General features: G+C 52.2%; 1 protein-coding gene across 6 annotated transcripts in view; it reads left to right on the top strand.

The window, feature by feature from the left end:
* The first annotated feature begins 480 nt into the window (after window positions 1–480).
* The window catches only part of CPNE5 (copine 5), a 103,932-nt gene continuing 86,621 nt past the window's right edge, over window positions 481–17,791 (top strand). For 2 of the 6 annotated variants that reach the window (XM_086371427.1, XM_086371425.1), the window contains exons 1-2: window positions 498–1,220; window positions 16,396–16,436. In XM_086371427.1, coding sequence (XP_086227553.1) covers window positions 1,126–1,220; window positions 16,396–16,436 — 136 coding nt within the window. In that variant the 5' untranslated portion in view covers window positions 498–1,125. Of the gene's footprint in view, window positions 1,221–16,395; window positions 16,437–17,791 lie in introns of all 6 variants that reach the window. The other 4 variants (XM_086371428.1, XM_086371426.1, XM_086371429.1 and 1 more) reach the window with 4 other exon arrangements.

Genomic DNA, 17,791 nt, shown 5'->3' with positions numbered 1-17,791 from the left:
GAGGCGGCCCCTCCAGGCACTGGGGTCGGCCCCACACGCTTCCCTAGGAGATGTAAAATCTGTTTCTGGACTGAGACCCGCCCCCTCCCCCGCGTTGGGGCGCACCCTCAGCAGAGACCCCCCTCAAACCTCTGGGGGAGATGCTGTCTCTGTGCACAGATCCCTCCCCACCCCCGCTCCGCAGAGACCCTTCCCAAACAGATGCTCCTAGGTTCAGACACCCCTCTGGCTCCCGGGGTACCGAGACCCTCCGGGAGGCGGGGAGTGGAGCGCGGGCGCAGACAAAGACGCGCACGGCCGAGACCATCTCTAGCCGTCACCCCCTAGCTTCCCAGCATCTGGAACCGCGTCCCCACGCCCGCCACACGCGCGCACACACACACACACAGATTCACACGCTCGCACACACACTCGCGCGCAGACCCCGCCCGCGGCCCCGCCCCGGCCCCTGCGGGCGCCCCCTCCGGCGCTCAAGGACCCAGCAAGCGGCCCGCCCCGGGTGGCGGGAGGCGGCGGCTTCGGGCAGATTTGATTTTCCCGCAGCCCGGGCGCCCTGGAGCCAGAGCCCGAGCCGAGAAGGTGGCGCTTGGAGCCGCGTCCCCAGCCTCGCCGCCGCCCGCGCGGAGACCCAGCGAGTGGCGCCGCAGCTCCGGCGCTCCGGGTTCGCTCCGCGCTGCCTGAGTCCCGCCGCCCCCGCAGCCCTAGCTCCACTCGACCCCCCACACCCCCTCTCCCTCTCCTGCACCCCTTCTGCCCCCACCCCGAGCTCCCCGCCCCTTTCCCGGTGCTCTCTCCACCACTCCGCGCGTCCCTCCCGGCGCCCTCGCTTCGGGCCCCTCCGCCTCTCCCCGCTGCGCCCCAGCTCCCTGAGCGCTTTGCCCCTCAACACTGGGTCCCCAGCCTCCTCTTGGCGTCACCCGCACCCCCTCCTCTCTCCTCGGCCCCCGCTCCCTCCGCCCCCTTCCCTCTCTCACTTCCCACGCCCCCTCTTCGCTCTCCTCTCTCCTCCCTTTGCCGCCCAGCCCCGGCTCGGGAGTTGGGGGGAGAGCCCAGGGTTTCCGTTGCTCCGGAGGAGGCGTGAATCGCGCAGGGATTGACTAATTTGGGGTAGGGGCACGGTGGGCTATGGAACAGCCCGAGGACATGGCGTCGCTGAGCGAGTTCGACTCCTTGGCGGGCAGCATCCCGGCCACCAAGGTGGAGATCACCGTGTCCTGCAGGTGAGCCGCCCGCTGTCCGGGTCCCCCCGCCCCGCCCCTGGAGCCGGAGCCGCGTCTACCTCCGTGCGCCCCCTTCCAGAGCGTGCTCGTCTCCAGGACGCCCCTCTGCCTGTCGGGCAAGAGCCCATGCCCAGCCACGGGTGGCCAAGGCGGAATGGGAAGCCAAGCTCAGGGTCTTATCCGGGAAAGTTTGCACACCGGGCTGATGTTGCGAGGAGATAAGAAGACGCGGGGGGTAGGGATCCGGGAGCCCGAGGTGGGAGAGGGAGGTAGTGAACGAACACAGCAGGGTCTTCACGCCGTCTGTTTCTGATCGTCCCCTCCCCAAATGGAGAAGAGAGGGATTTGCCTCATCCTTCCCAGGCGTGCCCAGCCTCTGCCTTCTGCGCCCTCCTTCCCTGTCTTCTCCCCGCTCCTTCACCCCAACTCCCCCACCCTCTCTCTCTCCCTCCCCCCACCTTGCAGACCCCAGGATCCTAAAGCCTTTCTTCACCTCCAACAGCAAAACCGACTCGGGAAAGGATCAGATTGGCTCACTCATGCTGAGCTGTGGATGACTGATAACAACTCGAAGTGACACCATTAAAAAAAACAATAACTGGGGTATAAAATCTTAAGCCAAAGGACTAGGACAGTGAGTGTGGAAGTTTAGAGTCCAGCAGGGGAGGGAGAGGAGTTTTTGTGGGCTCTCACCCCTAAATCCTCAGCCAGGTTACACAGGCTTTGGGAGTCACTAGGGGGAGGGCATCGGAGCTGGGTCTCCCGCAGGTTCTTCCATCAGAGAGGAAGGCTGCCCCAAGCAGTGAGGGGCACAGGTGGGCTAGAGGGGGATATCTCCCCTAGTGCAGTCACCCTGCAGCTGGCCTAGGGTCACTGCCTTGTGGGGACTGTGAGGAACACTGTGGTCAGTGCAGACCCCACCTCTGCAGGAGATGCCATTCCCCTGCCCAGAGTGACCAACAGCATCTCTGGGGTCCCAGGTGCGCACTTGTCCCAAATCGCCTGCCCCATCCTCTTCTAGGCCTCTCTTTGGTCGGACGTTCCATCCACCTTCGTGGCACCCCCCGCCCCCACCCCCCACAACCCTGTATTCCCAAGTTGTGGCCCTGGGGAGATGTATGTAGATGAACCAGAGGAGCTGGGCTGGGGTGTGAAAGAGGAAGGATTGGGGAGCAGGAGTGGGGGTTAGGGGAGTAGGAGCAAGAGCTGATGCGGTGGAACATTGCTGTCCCCTTGTGTTAAGGCCCTTCTGGGGGCTCCTGTGATGACTCCCACGTTTCTGCCCCATGGTCCCACACACAGTTTTGTCAGGATCATCTCCCAAGGCCATTTGCATTTTGTCATTACTCCGCTGGGAGATTCCTGATGGCCCGTTAGCTCTGGTCTCACTTCCTCAGCCATCCGCAGCTGCCCCAGCCCGCCCTTCCCTCCCCTGCGGGCATACAGCCTGAGGCTCCTTCCCAGCCCAGCCTTCAGTCATGCCCCTGTCAGAGCTGTCTCAGGGTCCTTTTCATCCCAGAGCCTCTGAATGGCACCTTCTCCATCAGATCTCACCCAGTCTTCATTTCTACCAGTTTATGTCTCCGCCCCCCATCCTGAAAAGCCTGGCGTCATGCTCCCCACTTCCAGCCATCCTTCTCATCCATGGGACACCCAACCCAAATCACTGCCTCAGGCGTCCACTGAGTCCTGAGCACTCAGCCTGGGCCAGGGGATCTCTCGCATACTGAACCCGGAACCTCTGAAGACATCTCGGTTGTATAGACTTCATTCCTCTTCCCCTAAAGTAAACTGTTTTTTTCTTTTTTTCTCTCTTTTTTCTTTTTGGAAGTGGGAGTCCCCACTCTGACTCAGATTCACAAACCCTCTACTTCCAGGGCAGGTAGAGGAGGCAGAGGGCACAGGGCACCATGGCTTTGGATCAGACACCTTAAGATGGAATCTGCTCCACCACCTGGGACAAAATTTTAGCCTCGATTTCTCCCATTTGTCAAGTGCAAACCACCTGCAGCCCTAGGAGGTCCCATATTCATTGAGAAACCTTACTTGCCAAGGTAGCTCATGTGCTTGGAAGCGTGGCTGGCACGTAGCAGATCCTCAGTAAATCCTGTTGGAGGAATTAACTTACAGGAGTAGAGGATCATGAAGCATCCAGCATGCTGCTTTCCACTTGCTTCACATACAGTAGGTGCTCAATAAATAGCTACAATGATTACTGTAAGGCAGTAGCACTTGGCCCCTCCTGTTTACTCTCTGAAAGTAGAGGTGTTCAAAGACTCAAACCTTTGGCCTAGGTGGTACCCAGGGATGCAGTTGAGTTCCTGGGGGATGTGGTTCTGGGATCAACCCTGGTGCTTATTCCTTTTCATGGGATATCAGGCTGGGGACGGGGGCATGACCCAGGCCCTGCTCTCCCACCCTCCCTGAAGCCAGAGGGTGGGGAAAATGGGGTTCTGGTAGGAAGGGGTGAAGGGAGGAGTCACCTGGAACAGAGAGGAGACAAGGAGCACAATGTGGGTGGGCTTGAAATCGTCAATCCATCTCTTTCCCTCAACTAAGTCCAACTATCCAGTTTCTAGAACAGATTGAGAGGGAGAGAGAAGAAAGGAAAAGGAGGAGGAGGGGGAGGAGGGAGAGCTGCACAGAATGGCTTTCTCCAGCATATTCTATACTCCATGGCCACCAATTACTGGAAGTCCTGGCCTCTTCCGTTGCATTCCATGGTCAGCATTGACTGAGCCCCGGGGAAGGAGGCTATGGGATGCCCCTGCCCTGAGCATCTAGGTGACAGGGAATAGTGGGCAGGGGCCTGGAATAGTAGGGCAGGCAAAGGTGCTGATTGACTGAGTTCCAGAGGGCTTCAGAGCAGGCATCTCAGGATGAGGGGCCAGTGTTTCAAAGGAACTGGAAACTGTCCTGGGAGCTAGTTCCCTCCCCTCTCTGCTTCTTAGGAAGGCCCCTGCCACCCCTGCAGCCCTCGGAGGTCTCTGCTGTTGCCTGAGGGAGGAACTGGCCCCGCACCATGCCTGTCCTAGGACACTGCTAGCTGAGCCAATCTGCTTGGCACGGGGACAAGTGTGAGCCCCAGCACAGGATCACAGTGGACGCCCACCCACGCCTCTGCTGAAGGCAGATGACACTGTGGGGTGGACGTGTTTCAGCCCCTGGTTCTTTGTGTTGGTATTTCTTGGGCTAATCTATAGTCTCTGTATGTGTGTTTTTGTTAATCACTCAGTCATGTCCAACTCTTTGTGACCCCATGGACTGTAGTCCCTCAGACCCCTCTGTCCGTGGAATTCTCCAGGCAAGAATACTGGAGTGGGTTGCCATTCTCTTCTCCAGGGGATCTTTTCTACCCAGGGATTGAACCCCGTTCTCCTGCATTGCAGGCAGGTTCTTTACTGTCTACTCCCAAATAACTGTTTTTACCGATTTTGGTAATGTTCAGTTGTTCATTCGCGCCCGACTCTTTGTGACCCCATGGACCTGCAGCACACCAGGCTTCCCCATCTTTCACCATCTCTCGGAGCTTGCTCAAACTCAAGTCCATTAAGTCAGTGATGCCATCTAACCATTTCATCCTCCGTCCCTCCCTTCTCCTCCTTTGGTAAACTCAGGGTCAAAGATTTTAAAGCCTCTGGTTGTCTGGCTCAGCGTTTAAGACCATGAGTCTGTGGGGTCTGTCTGCCTGGGTTCAATCCCTGTGATCCTGGGTAAAATACTTAACTTGGGCCATGGTTTCCTCATCTGTAAAGGAAGTGTAATAATCCTTATCACAGTAGAAGGATTAAATGGATTAATTAAATGGATTAATTCAGGAATAGTAATTTATGTGCCTATTATTTGACACCTGAAAATAAATAAAAATCTGTCTTTATAGCTGGTTTGCGTGGGTTTTGGAGATCTGATCCATCTAGGAAGTTCTATTTCCCCCACTCCCAGCTTTATTGACATATATTTGACATATAGTGTGCATTTAGAGACTCTGAGGAGTTGTTTTGGGAATAATGGTTTGTGAAACCGGATTCCAGCAGACATCGTAGAAAGTGTGAGCCACGAGCTTCTCCCTCCTCTGATGGGTCTGTTTCAGACCATTCCCGACTTTAGTAGTCTCCCTGCAGACCCAATCAAAACTTACCTGTCAAAAAAACCCATAAAACCTCGTCTGTCCAGTGCCCTGTTCCCAAGGCCCCCACTATTTCTCTATGCCTCATCTGATGCAGGGATCCAGACCAGCGTGTTGGTTAGAAAGGGCAATTTGCATTTTTTATGTAACAGAAACCTGTGCACTTCCCAGGGGTCTTGCTGGCAGAAGCAACGCACAGTTAGTTCTACATGGTGGGATTCCTGAGACCCGCAGGGGAGGCAAAGAGGGGACAGCCCAGTGGCGGGCGGTGGCTTAGCCCTGCTGGGGTCTCTCAGGCGGCTGCCCATGCCCCTGCAGCAGATGTGGGGCTGGTGGCAGCTGTTGCCTCTGCCCCAGAGATGTTGTTTTCTGCTCTCTGTTCAGGTTGGCATTTTGCTGCCCCAGGGCTCGAGAGGCAGCCTAGCTCCAGAGCGGTGCCCTCAGCCTCTCAGAAGGCGTGTGAATGGGCTCAGAACACTGTCTTCTGACAGCCAGGGCGAGGGTGGTTTTGGCGAAGGAGGGGGCCTGGGGGCAGTGTGGCAGCTGTTAGAGCCAGTGCTGGGGAAAAGAGACATATCCAGCCACTGAATATGTCAAGATACCATTTAGAGGAGCCAGGGGAATAATAACGGTGGGATTTATTGAGTGCTTACTACATGCTAGGCACTTAACATCTGTATTAGGCTGAACCACATGCAGTTGCCTATACGCAACTGTTTTTTAACCTACCCAAATAGCAATTTGGTCCAAACTCAGATTTTTATTAGTTTTCAATTGCTGTATAACGAATCACCACAATCCTAGGGCTTAAAACAATGGCCATTTATTATCTTACCGTTTCTGTAGGGTCAGCAGCCCAGATATAGCACAGCTGGCTTTTCTGCTCTGGGTCTCCCCAGGCTGAAATCGAGGTGTGAGCAGGGGCTATGATCTCATCTGAGGCTTGGGGTCCAAGCCAAGCTCATTTAGGTTGTTGGCAGAGTATAATTCCTTGCAGCTATAAGATGAAAGCCCTGTGTACTTTTTGGTTGTCGGATTGGGGCTCTTAGCTCCTATAGGCCACCCTCGGGTCCTAGCCACGTGGGCCTCTCACAGCATGGCGGCCTGCTTCTTCAAAGCAAGTGGGATAAATCTCTCCAGAGTCTGCAACTTAATATAAAGTAACAGGAGTGAGTATCCAATCATATTCCCACTCACACTCAAGGGGAAGGGATTGTGCAGGCTTGTACAGCAGGCATGGGAATCTTGGGGACCGTCTTGAGTTTCCGCCTACCACAATGACTGCATCTTTTGTAACCTTACAACCACCCTGTGAACTAAATAGTAGTATTTTCCCTTTTTGCTGATTAGAAGATCAGGGCTCAGGTTCAGGAACCAGTAGAGTTAATGTGTTTTAGAAAAAGGGATCCAAATTCAGTTTCCTCAGACTTCAAAACGTTGAGAGCTTCTTCACATTGAGGATTAGGGTGTCCAATGATGAGAATTGCAGTAGGGCCTGGGTTCCAACCATGGTAGATGGAACCAAGAAGTAGGTACTCTATCTCCAGAGATGAAAGAGGTCTTCTTGCTCAGTGATGACTTTGATTCTAAGCGGCAAACCCAGAGGAATCCCTAGGGAGTAGAGGCCAGAGAGGGTCACAGAATGGCAACTGGCCTTCCACGGCATCCAGACTATAAAGTAGCAACTTATCATCTGTCCTCTCCCAGCCCCTTGTTCTTTCTGCTCAGACTTAAGGCCATTGCTAGAGATGGCCTACCACTGGAGAGAGAGAGTGGAGAGGAGGTGAGGGGAATAGGTAGAACAAGCTTTGGGGCACAGAGGAATCAGGTTCAGTTAGGAATGCTTTGGCTGTAAGTAACAGGAATTCTGATAGTGGATCAAACCCAAAACACATTTATTTTTCTTAAATCACAGGGAATCTGTAGGAAGGTCTTCTCAGTTCTGGTTTGTCTGCTCACTTTGCCTAAGCACCCAACTGCCCTTCTATCTTGTCGTCATCCAAAACGTGGATCTCATTGTTACAGAATAATTGCCTCCGTTCTAGGCATCGCAACAGCATCCAAAGACAAGAAGCAAGACGTAGCGCCAAAGACCTCTCTTTAAAAAGTTCTTTTTTAATCTAGAAAGCACAATCCTTCTCAAAAATTTCTCAGCAGACTTTCCCTTCTATCTCAGTGGCCAGAGCCAGGTTTCATGTCCACCCCTAGACCAATATATTAGCCAGTTTGGGCTGGTATAACAAAATACCATAGACTGGGTGGCTGAAACAAGAGAAATTTGTTTCTCACAGTTCTCAAGGGTAAAAGTCCAAGATCAGGTTGTCACATTCCGGTGAGGACTCTCTTCCTGGCTTCAGATGGCCACCTTCTCACTGTTCTCACATGGCAGAAAGAGAAAGTGAGAGCTAGAGCCAACTCTTCCTATAAGGGCACTAATCCCATCATGAAGGACCCACCCTCATGACCTCAAACCACACTAATTATTTCCTAAGACCTCGTCTCCAAATACCAGCACATTCAGGGGTGATATTTCAGTGTATACATTGTTGGGGTTACACAATCAGTCAACAGGAACAAGGGACAGGAGCCTACCTTCTCTGACTTCAGGGCAGCTGCATCAGATACCTGAACCAGTGTGGATTCTGTTAGGAAGAAAAGTGAGGAATATTTGTTGATCGGATAGCCATGGCCTCTGCCACAAGGAGGAGGTTTTCCAAGTGATCCATAGGTTCCCTGAGATCCCTGAGGCTAAAAGGGGCCTAGAGTTTGGGGTCCTCAGTTTTTCCTGCATTTAGTAGACAGCCAGTGTTAAGTGACTGGGGACTGATTTTCTAAGCAGAGCTTGGCTGGACTCTTGACAAAGTCTTTTTCTGCTAGTTTCCTGGTCAAGACAAAAAGACTTAGAGTGATTCCAAAACATTTCAAAGTGCCTCTGTCCCCTAATATCCCCTCTGTCTTCCCACAGTCCTCTCTGCTGGCCTTGCATAGGACTGAAGTTCCCAATAGGAGAAATTTTAAGATTTGATGAATGGGACAGGAGTGGGCATAAGGAAGTGCTACCTACATTTCTATTTTAAGCTATTGGCTTCTCAGCTTCACAGGACAGGTATATGACTGCATGCACTGATGAGGAAACTGAGGTTAAGTAGCTTGTTCAGGGTCACAGAATTACCATGTGTCAGTGTGGAGATTCTAGTTTGAATGGATCTGAGGCAGAGCTCAGGCTCTTTTCCTCGGTCACGCAGCTTAGGAGGGACAATTATTACAATAATTAATAATAACAAAAATGCAAATAGCTCCAGGAAGGAGAGCTCTTTAAGCCATGTGAAAATTGCTTTTTAGACCTTGGCGAGGTTGCTTGGCACAGAGACAGTGCACGGGCGTGTGGAACAGGATCTGAAAGGGGAGATGGGCAAGTGCCAGGGGCTGAGTGCCAAGGTCCCTCTCCTCCCCAGCTCCCTCCTTGCCTTTCCTGAGATTACTTCTGCCTGTTAGAACAGGGAGCAGAGCAGGGAGAGATGGAAAGCCCTCCAGTTCTCTTCAGCTGTTACTTTGCGAGCAGCCCTGATGAAGCTAGGGGACAGGAAATCGGGAGTGAGGATGTGAGGGGCACTGCTGGCTGGGGTGGGGATTTGGGAGACCCAGGGTTTTGGTAACACAGGCACCCCCCTGCCTCCCCATAGCAACTCTGAATGGGCTCCAGCTTCAGAGTTCAATCTCAGTGTTCCAGCTAAGCTGGGGGACACTGGCACACCTCAGGCCCAGCTACCTTCCCTATAAAAGGAGACAGTGTCTGTCTCCCTGCATTGATACGTAGGGTGAATAGGGTATCATAGGTTAAGTACCCAACAAAGGATTTGGTGCAGATTATATCCATGACTGGGCTTCCCTGGTAGCTCAACTGGTAAAGAATCTGCCTGCAATGCAGAAGACCCCACTTCGGTACCTGGATCGGAAAGATCCCCTGGAGAAGGGATAAGCTACCCACTCCAGTATTCTTGGTCTTTCCTGGTGGCTCAGATGGTAAAGAAGCTGCCTGCAATGCAGGAGACCTGGGTTTGATCTCTGGGTTGGGAAGGCCCCCTGGAGGAGGGCATGGCCACTCCAATATTCTTATCTGGAGAATCCCCATGGACAGAGGACCCTGGCAGGCTACAGTTCATGGGGTCGCAAAGAGTCAGATACAACTGAGAGACTAAGCATGCACACATATCCATGGTTAATGTGGCCCTCTCGCACCCGCTGCCTACTGGGGGTTGACCAGATGTTTGGTGTTGAATTGTTCCATAGAGAAATAGGTGCTTCTAGCAGGCCCCTCAAGCTCTGGGGTCTCTCCAGCCTCTTTAGGATTCCTGTTTCTCCCTGATAGTGACTCAGTTGTCCTCAGTCTGTTCTCCTCAATGAAGGAGATGGGCAGTGATGGGCCGAGGACATGTGGGTGCTCACGGTCCTAATTAAGCCCAGCAATTAGGGAACAGAGAGGGGAGAACACAAGGAGTCCCTACAAGACACCTTATCCTCCACAGGGCTTTTGTGAGCACTTATTGTGTGCTAGCATATTAAAAAGCACAGATATCACTTTGCCCACAAAGGTCCATGTAGTCAAAGCTATGGTTTTTCCAGCAGTCATGTATGGTTGTGAGAGTTGGACCATAAAGAAGGCTGAACACTGAAGAATTGGTGCTTTCAAATTGTGGTGTTGGAGAAGACTCTTGAGAGTCCCTTGGACCGAAAGGAGATCAAACCAGTCAATCCTAAAGGAAATCAACCCTGAATATTCATTGGAAGGACTGATGCTGCAGCTGAAGCTCCAATACTTCGGCCACCTGATGCAAAGAGCCGACTCATTGGAAAAGACCCTGATGCTGGGAAAGATTGAGGATGTGAGGAGAAGGGGATGAAAGAGGATGAGATGGTTGGATGGCAATCACTGACTCAATGGACATGAGTTTGAGCAAACTCTGGGAGATGCTGAAGATCAGGGGAGCCTGCTGTGCTGCAGTCCGTGGGGTTGGGAAGAGTTGGATATGACCGAGCAACTGAGCAACAATAACATTGTATGCCAGGCACTGAATAGCAAATTACTGTGTGCGGGACACTGTTCTGTGTTGCATGGATGAGTCTTAATTCTTAGAAAACTTGTAGGAAAGAGGGGCTATGATTACTCCCACTTTACAGATGGGGATACCGAGGCACAGGCAGACTAAGTGAGGTCCTAGATACACGGGAAGAGCTGGGTTCTGGACCCAGCATTGAAGATGCAAGTTATATGTTCATCACCACCAGCTTTTTGCCCGAGGTTGCAGGGATGCTTAAGGATGCTGTTGGAAAGAAACTAAACCATATTTCCTTGGTCTTTTGAACCTCATGAACCTCTTTGAGAATGTGATAAAAACTCTCCAGAAGAAGAATGCGTCCATACAGATCAATATGCCACATTTTGCTAATAGTTTAAAGGGGTTCATGGACCTCAATTAGGGACCTACAGTCAAGAAAAGCTGAGATACATCTTCTTGGAGTGTTTCCTTATTCTGTATCAAGAGTCATTGCTAGTAAATTCATGGAGCATGTATGGGCTTTGTTTGCATGCATGCTCAGTCGCTTAGTTGTGTCCAACTCTTTGTGACCCTATGGACTGTAACCCGCCAGGCTCCTCTGTCCATGGGGATTCTCCAGGCAAGAATACTGAAGTGGGTTGCCATTTCCTCCTCCAGTAGATCTTCCTGACCGAGGGATCAAACCCACATCTCCTGGGTCTCCTGCATTGGCAGGCCAATTCTTTACCACTGAGACACCTGGGAAGCCCATAGACTTTGTTTAAAGATTGAAGATGTGATAATCAGTTCACCCAGCAATTTAGCTCAGAGGAAATGTACCCACCCCCTCAGACTGGGGCTCCCCGAGGGCAGGGCTGTGTCTCCCCTCAGACTGGGGCCCCTGATGCAGGGTCCAGTATCCTCTGAGATTTGGTCTCCAGTAGACAAGGCTGTGTTTCCTCTCAAATTCAGGCTCCTTGAGGGACGGCTATGTCTCCCTTCAGATTGGGGCTCCCTAAGGGTAGGACTGTGTCTCTGCTCAAATAGGGCTGGTTGAGGGCAGGGCTGTGTCTCCCCTCAGAATGGGGTTCTCTGAGGCAGGGCCGTGTCTCCCCTCAGACTGGGGCTCCCCGAGGGCAGGGCCGTGTCTCCCCTCAGACTGGGGCTCCCTGAGGCAGGGCTGTGTCCCCTCACACTGGGGCTCCCTGAGGACCTGGCTCTGTCTCCTCTCAGATCTGATCTGTCTGAGGGAAGGCTGTGCTTCCTCTCAAATTCAGACTGGTTGAGGCAAGACTGTTTCCCCTCGGATGGGGCTTCCTGAGCGCAGGGCTGTGTCCCCCTCTCAGATTGTAGCTTCCTGGCGGCATTGCTGTTTTCCTCAGACTGAGACTCTCTATGTCTCTTCCTCTTTCTGACTACAGAGCCTCACCTTCTATTCTGAGTCTTTTAAGCCCTTCCTCAGGGTGTCACCCTCCGGCTCTGTCCTTTAGTACTTGGCAGGAACTCTCATTTTGGCCTTTCTGTCTTTGCTGGGGTCTTCTCCCCTCACCGCCCAGTGCATGGTCATTCTTCCTGCAGCTGTTTCAGAAATTATTCTGAGGGGAGAGCGGTGAGGAAAACAGCGTTGGCCTCGGCTCCCTGACCTTGATTTAAGGAACAAAAGAAGCCAAGCTTTAGGTTGCAGCTTGGACAGCTGAAGTATTTTATGCTTTGGGGGAAAAAATATATTTTGCCTGTTGGAAAGAAAGTCTCTTTGAGTTCTCCAAAGACTGGAGAAAAGCACTTGTGGTCTGGTCTCTTTATGTCCTTGCAGATTGAGCCCTGCTTCACGGTAGAGGATCTGGTTTTTTTTTACCCCATGGGTTCTTACTACCCCTGGGCCTGTGGGCAAGTCGCTCACCATGCCTGAGCCTTGGGGTCTCAGTGCATCAGCCCCAGTGGGAAACTGGGAATGTAGATGATGGGATGGGCTTCCCTGGACCTCTAAGTGTAGAAGTGGCTTGTGTTGCTCTTCCTGTCTCTTCTTTGTCATCAAGTGAACCAGAGTGCTCACCAGGAGAGTGACCGCTGTGCTCAGCACCAGGCTGATGATGACTAAACTGTCTGATGAGCCTCACCATGTCCCAGGGCTTCACAGCAGTTCTAAAGGAGGAGCTATTTATAACTCCATTTTACAGATGGGGAAATGGAGGCACAAGGAAGGCAAGTAACTTGTTCAGAGGGGGGATGTGAACTGAGTTCGTGTGACTGCAGCCCACACACTTAACCATCAGGCTCTGCAGCTAAGTGGAAGTACAGGGGCCGACCCTGAGCATGACCCTGTGGGGAGACAAGAGCCTCGCTCACCCGTCTGGCCATTCCTTTTGGTTTTCCTTCATCCACTCAATTTGCCAGGGCCCTACTCTGAGTCCAGTGCTGGGTCGGCCTGGAGCAGTGCTGGGGTCGCTGCCCCGTGTGAGAGACAGTGTGTGTGTGCGCTAAGTGACTTCAGTTGTGTCCAACTCTTTGCAACCCTTTGGAATGTGGGAGACAGAGGCACCCTGATTTTGCAGTCCAGGGTGTGCCGAGTATGGTCATGGGTCCTACAAGCCAGAGAATGGCACAGTACAGGCCAGAGAAAGCTCTGAGGAAATAGTTGTTGGTCAGTGTCTGTCCAGGGAAGGCAGAGTTTAGGACAAATAGGAATGCTTCTGGAAGGAGGGTAAGGATAATCTCAACAGAACAGAGGGAAGCAGGTTTGCATTACCCTCCGGGCCATGGCCAGGATGACCCTAAGTCTCAATGAGAGTCCAAGGCTACTGGGCAGGGAGCCACCGAAGCTAGGTGGCTGGGTTCTATTTCTTAGTCCAACCGGGTGTGCTCACCAGGAGAATCCCCATCGCCCAGACAGGCCCCATCTGCTTCTCTTGGAAGGTAAAACTCCATATCTGTGTCTCTTTCTCTCAGTCACTTTCTCTTTCTTTCACGTGCATGCACACGCGCGCGCGCACACACACACACACACACATACATACACATACATGCCCATATCTAGGCTGGAATCCAGTTTCACTCTCTCTCTCACCTAGACATGACTGAACCTGAGTTCCAACTAAACTTGAAGGATACCTAGAAGTCAGTTGCCTTCTCTCCAAGTCTCACACTCCTGATTTACAAAGGAATTAGAAAAGGTGACCTCTGAAGTCCCTTCTTGCTTGAACATTCTAGGATTTTATGTAATTACAGAACTTCATTATAGAATTCAAAGATGAACCTCAGCACTTGCTTGAGAAGAAGAGTCCCCCTACTCCCCCATCCCTCAACCTTCTTTATGACTTTCCAGCTTCTCGCCACGCCTCAGGTTCTACCGCTGCAGAGTCATCTTTGGAATTTAGGCATTTTGTGTAATTCCAGACCAACGCTCCTGCCCTGAATCTAGCACACTGAGGAGGGGAGGGTCCACCTGGGAACAGATCAGCCCACCTCAGTGTGGAAAGAAAGTGAAAGTGAAGTCACTCAGTCGTGTCCGACTCTTTGCGACCCTGTGGAATGTAGCCTACCAGGCTCCTCCATCCATGGGATTCTCCAGGCAAGAGTACTAGACTGGGTTGCCATTTCCTTCTCCAGGGGATCTTCCCCAACCCAGGGATAGAACCCAGGTCTCCCGCATTGGAGGCAGACGCTTTAACCTCTGAGCCAAAATAGGTAATGTCTTACCTGTGGCTCCTCCTGCCTGCTTTTCAGAGCTGCCTGTGTGTGTCGTTTCAGCTGATGCTCACTGCAGAGGGCTGGGAGGTTTATCACATGGTTTCCAAAGTGACAGCTGCTGGGAGCAGGTCTGGTAGAGGGGCAGTGGAGGCAACATAGGGTTTCTGTGCCTTTGGGGTCCCAGAGGGCTAGCAGGGTAGCTACCTTCGTGGAGAGACCCCTGAGTGAAGAGACTGGAGCAGAGGATGGGAGTCTGTTGGGAACCAGAACTGGACTGATGGCCCAGCACAGTCTGGGCCTCCCCGGAAGCAGAGCATGCTGTGTGCCGTCACCAGGAGGCTGCTGCGTCTGTCAGTCTGTCTGTTGGTTGGTCTTGGGCTCCTACCTCAGAGTGAGGGGTGTGGGTGGTGGGGCTGGCTGTGGGTCAAGGTGTCCAGACAGGCTGTCTCTGCTGATGGCTTCAGTGTTGGTGACTTGGGGGAAGGTCTCCTTCTGGACCTCTCTGGCTCTACCACTGCTGGCCATGCCCTGTCCCTCCCTGGGCCTCAGTCTCCCCCTCCTCAGGGAGAAGGTGAAGGGATAATCCTGAAGGTTTATCTGTTATCTGATCACAGATAATCCGGCTCTGATACTGGGAGTTGGCTGGCAGGAAGCCACATAGCCCTGTGTCTGTGGCTTCTCCTCTCTGGGGAAAGGGTACAAGGGGTCTGTTGTGGAGGAGTGGGGCATGGGAGTAGAGAAGGGGAATGACAAGACCCCCAGGGACATCTGAGAGGGAGGTGGGACATGGATGAGGTGGTTGGCAAGGGCAGAGCGGGACTCTAGGGCAGTGTAGGAAAGAGTCAGTAGCACCAACAGGTGGGTGGGGTGGGGGGGCCTTACAGGAAGCCCCTTCAACAATGAACACCTTGCCCAAGTCAACAAGGGTCTTCAAGGAGCAGGTCTCCTGGCGGGCCCCTCTGGGGGGCTGTGTGGGACACAGAGCGAGCCCTGGCGGGGGAGTGAGGAAACTGGGCATTGATGCCCCAACTCCTGCCCATCATTGGCTGAAGGCTGCTCCGGGGAGTGTCAACTCCCTGGTTATTTGCAACCCTGTCCACCTGGGAGAGCCCTTGGAAGAGAAGCAGGAGGAACCGGGGGTGCGGACGGGAACTCTGAGGGTTGAGGAGGGAGGGAAGGCCGAGCCTCTCTATCGTACAGATGAGGAAACCGGCCCAGAGAGGTGGAGTCACTTCCCGGCTGGAGACCAAGTTTCCATCGGGCCGTGTTGTGTCCTGCACAAGGACGGCTGCAGGTCACTGTGCAGCGAGGGACGCCAGACGTGCAGGGCACATCCTTGCCCAGTTGCCCCTGTTAGATGGGATCCTGCCTCCCCAGCACCGACCTTGCAGGACCCTGAGAGGACTGGGAGCTAATATTTGCCCAGCTCTGAGCGCGGCGCATGGGGCTCAGTGAGTGGGAGCTGTGATCGCACATAGGCAGGGAGGGAGGGGGATCCACACCTGTCTCTCTGCCCCCAAACACTGGGTCCATCATCTTTTTTTGTTGTTGTGGACCATGTCACGTTGCTGGCAGAAGCTTCGTTCCCCAACCAGGGAGTGAACCCTGGAGAGCACCACGGAATCCCCTGTTGTGTCCATCATCTTACTGCGTGACTTCAAGTCTGATTGTTAGGGCCATGTGTGAGCTCTGATCTTGATCACCGAAGGACCCTGTTCCAATGAGTCTGCATCTCCTGGGAGGTGTCATTAATTAATCCATAGGCACAGGGGAGATAATAGAGTCAACTGGCTCTAAGTAGAGCTCTGGGAGAATGGAACAGTGAATGGAGAAGTTTTTGATGGCTTGATTTCGTTTTCTTTTCAGAGACAGAGAAGTGGTAAAAGGAGAATTTCTAGAACAGAATTTTTAGGACATTGGGCAAGTTGGGATTTGGCCCAAGAGCGAGGTGCTGTGCAAGCTAGGGTACTGGGGTCCACAGGAGTGTGTGGTGGTGGGGGTGAGAGGTAGGGAGCACCAAGCACCCTAGGAAGGCTGAGCTGAGCAACCTCGTGGGCCCACCCAGCTCTAATGAGCCCTACTAAACCACTCTGGGAGTTGGTGATGGACAGGGTGGCCTAGCGTGCTGCAATTCATGGGGTCTCAAAGAGTCGGACACGACTGAGCGACTGAACTGAACTGAATTGAACTGAAATCATGCAGAAGGAGCCTCCTGCTTCCTGTTTGCCTGAAGCCAAGCCTGAGGCTGCCTCTGGGTCTCAGTAACAACCTGAATCCCCTGAGATCCCGGGGCTGTGCTAACTCCTGCTCTCTCCCCGTCTTTCAGGAACCTTTTGGACAAAGACATGTTCTCCAAGTCTGACCCACGTAAGTCCTGCTCTGACAGTAGTAACAGTAGCAACAATAACAACTGCATTGTGTTTGGTGTATTTTGTTCTTTTCCATATTTTATTATAAGATAGTGAATATACTTCCCTGTGCTCTACAGTAAGACCTTGTTGTTCATCTATTTAATATATAGTAGTAATCCCCAACTCCTAATTTATCCTTCCCCACCACCTTTCCCCTTTGGTAACCATAAATTTGTTTTCTGTGTCTGTAAGTCTATTTCTGTTTTGGAAATAAATTCATTTGTATAATTTTTTAGATTCCACATATAAATATTATCATATGATATATGTCTTTCTCCGCTTGGCTTACTTCACTTAGTAGGACCATCTCTATGTTGCTGCAAATGGCAAAATTTCATTCTTTTTTATGGCTGAGTCATAGTCCATTGAGTATACGGACCACATCTTTATCCATTCCCCTGTCTGTGGACATTTAGGTTGTATCCATGTCTTGGCTGTTGTAATTGGTGCTGTAGTACATGTACTGGCGTGCATGTGTCTTTTCAAATTGGAGTTTTCTCCAGATATATTCCCAGGAGTGGGATTGCAGGATCTTACATCAACTCTGTTTTTATTTTTTAAGAAACCTCCGTACTGTTTTCCATGGTGGCTGTACCAAGTTACATTCCTACCAACAGTGTGGGAAGGTTCCCTTTTCTCCACAACTTCTCCAGCACTTGGTACTTGTAGATGTTTTTGTGATGTCCATTCTGACTGGTGTGAGGTGACACCTCACTGTAGTTTTGATTCGCATTTCTCCAATAATAAGCAGTGTTGAGCATCTTGTCGTATTCCTGTTGGCCATCTGTATGTCTTCTGTGGAGAAATGTCTATCTAGATCTTCTGCTCAGTTTTTGATTGGGTTGCTTGTTTGGTTTGTTATTGAGCTGCACGAGCTGTTAGTGTATTTTGGAAATTAAGCCCTGTTGGGTCGCATTATTTGCAAATATTTTCTCCCAGCCCACAGGTTGCCCTTTTGTTTTGTTTATGGTTTCCTTTGTTAACAATGGCATTAAGACTACTACCTTGGCTGACTTGGGAGCCAGTACTGAGTGCTTGCTATGTACAAGGCACTGTTCCCGTACATCAAGGCTGTCTGATGTTTCACCAATGCCGTCTGCAGGAAGAGAACTGGTGGGGCGGGAGGATGTGAAACCTCAACACAACCAAGCAGGTGGGGAGGGCTCAGGGTGTTTGGGGCCAGAAGGTCTCAGTCCCAGGGAAACCAGTGCAATGTCTGTGGCCTAAGGGCATGAGCACTGGTTTTGGAGCCCAGGGTTCTAGCTCTAAGCAACGCTGCTCAAGTATATGACCTCAGACAGGTCATTGGCC

This window comes from Bos grunniens, chromosome 23, assembly GCF_055505025.1.
Source record: "Bos grunniens cultivar Pamir isolate PY7600 chromosome 23, Bosgru_T2T1.0, whole genome shotgun sequence".
Classification (NCBI taxonomy): Eukaryota; Metazoa; Chordata; class Mammalia; order Artiodactyla; family Bovidae; genus Bos; species Bos grunniens.
This window is presented reverse-complemented; position numbering and strand designations above follow the sequence as displayed.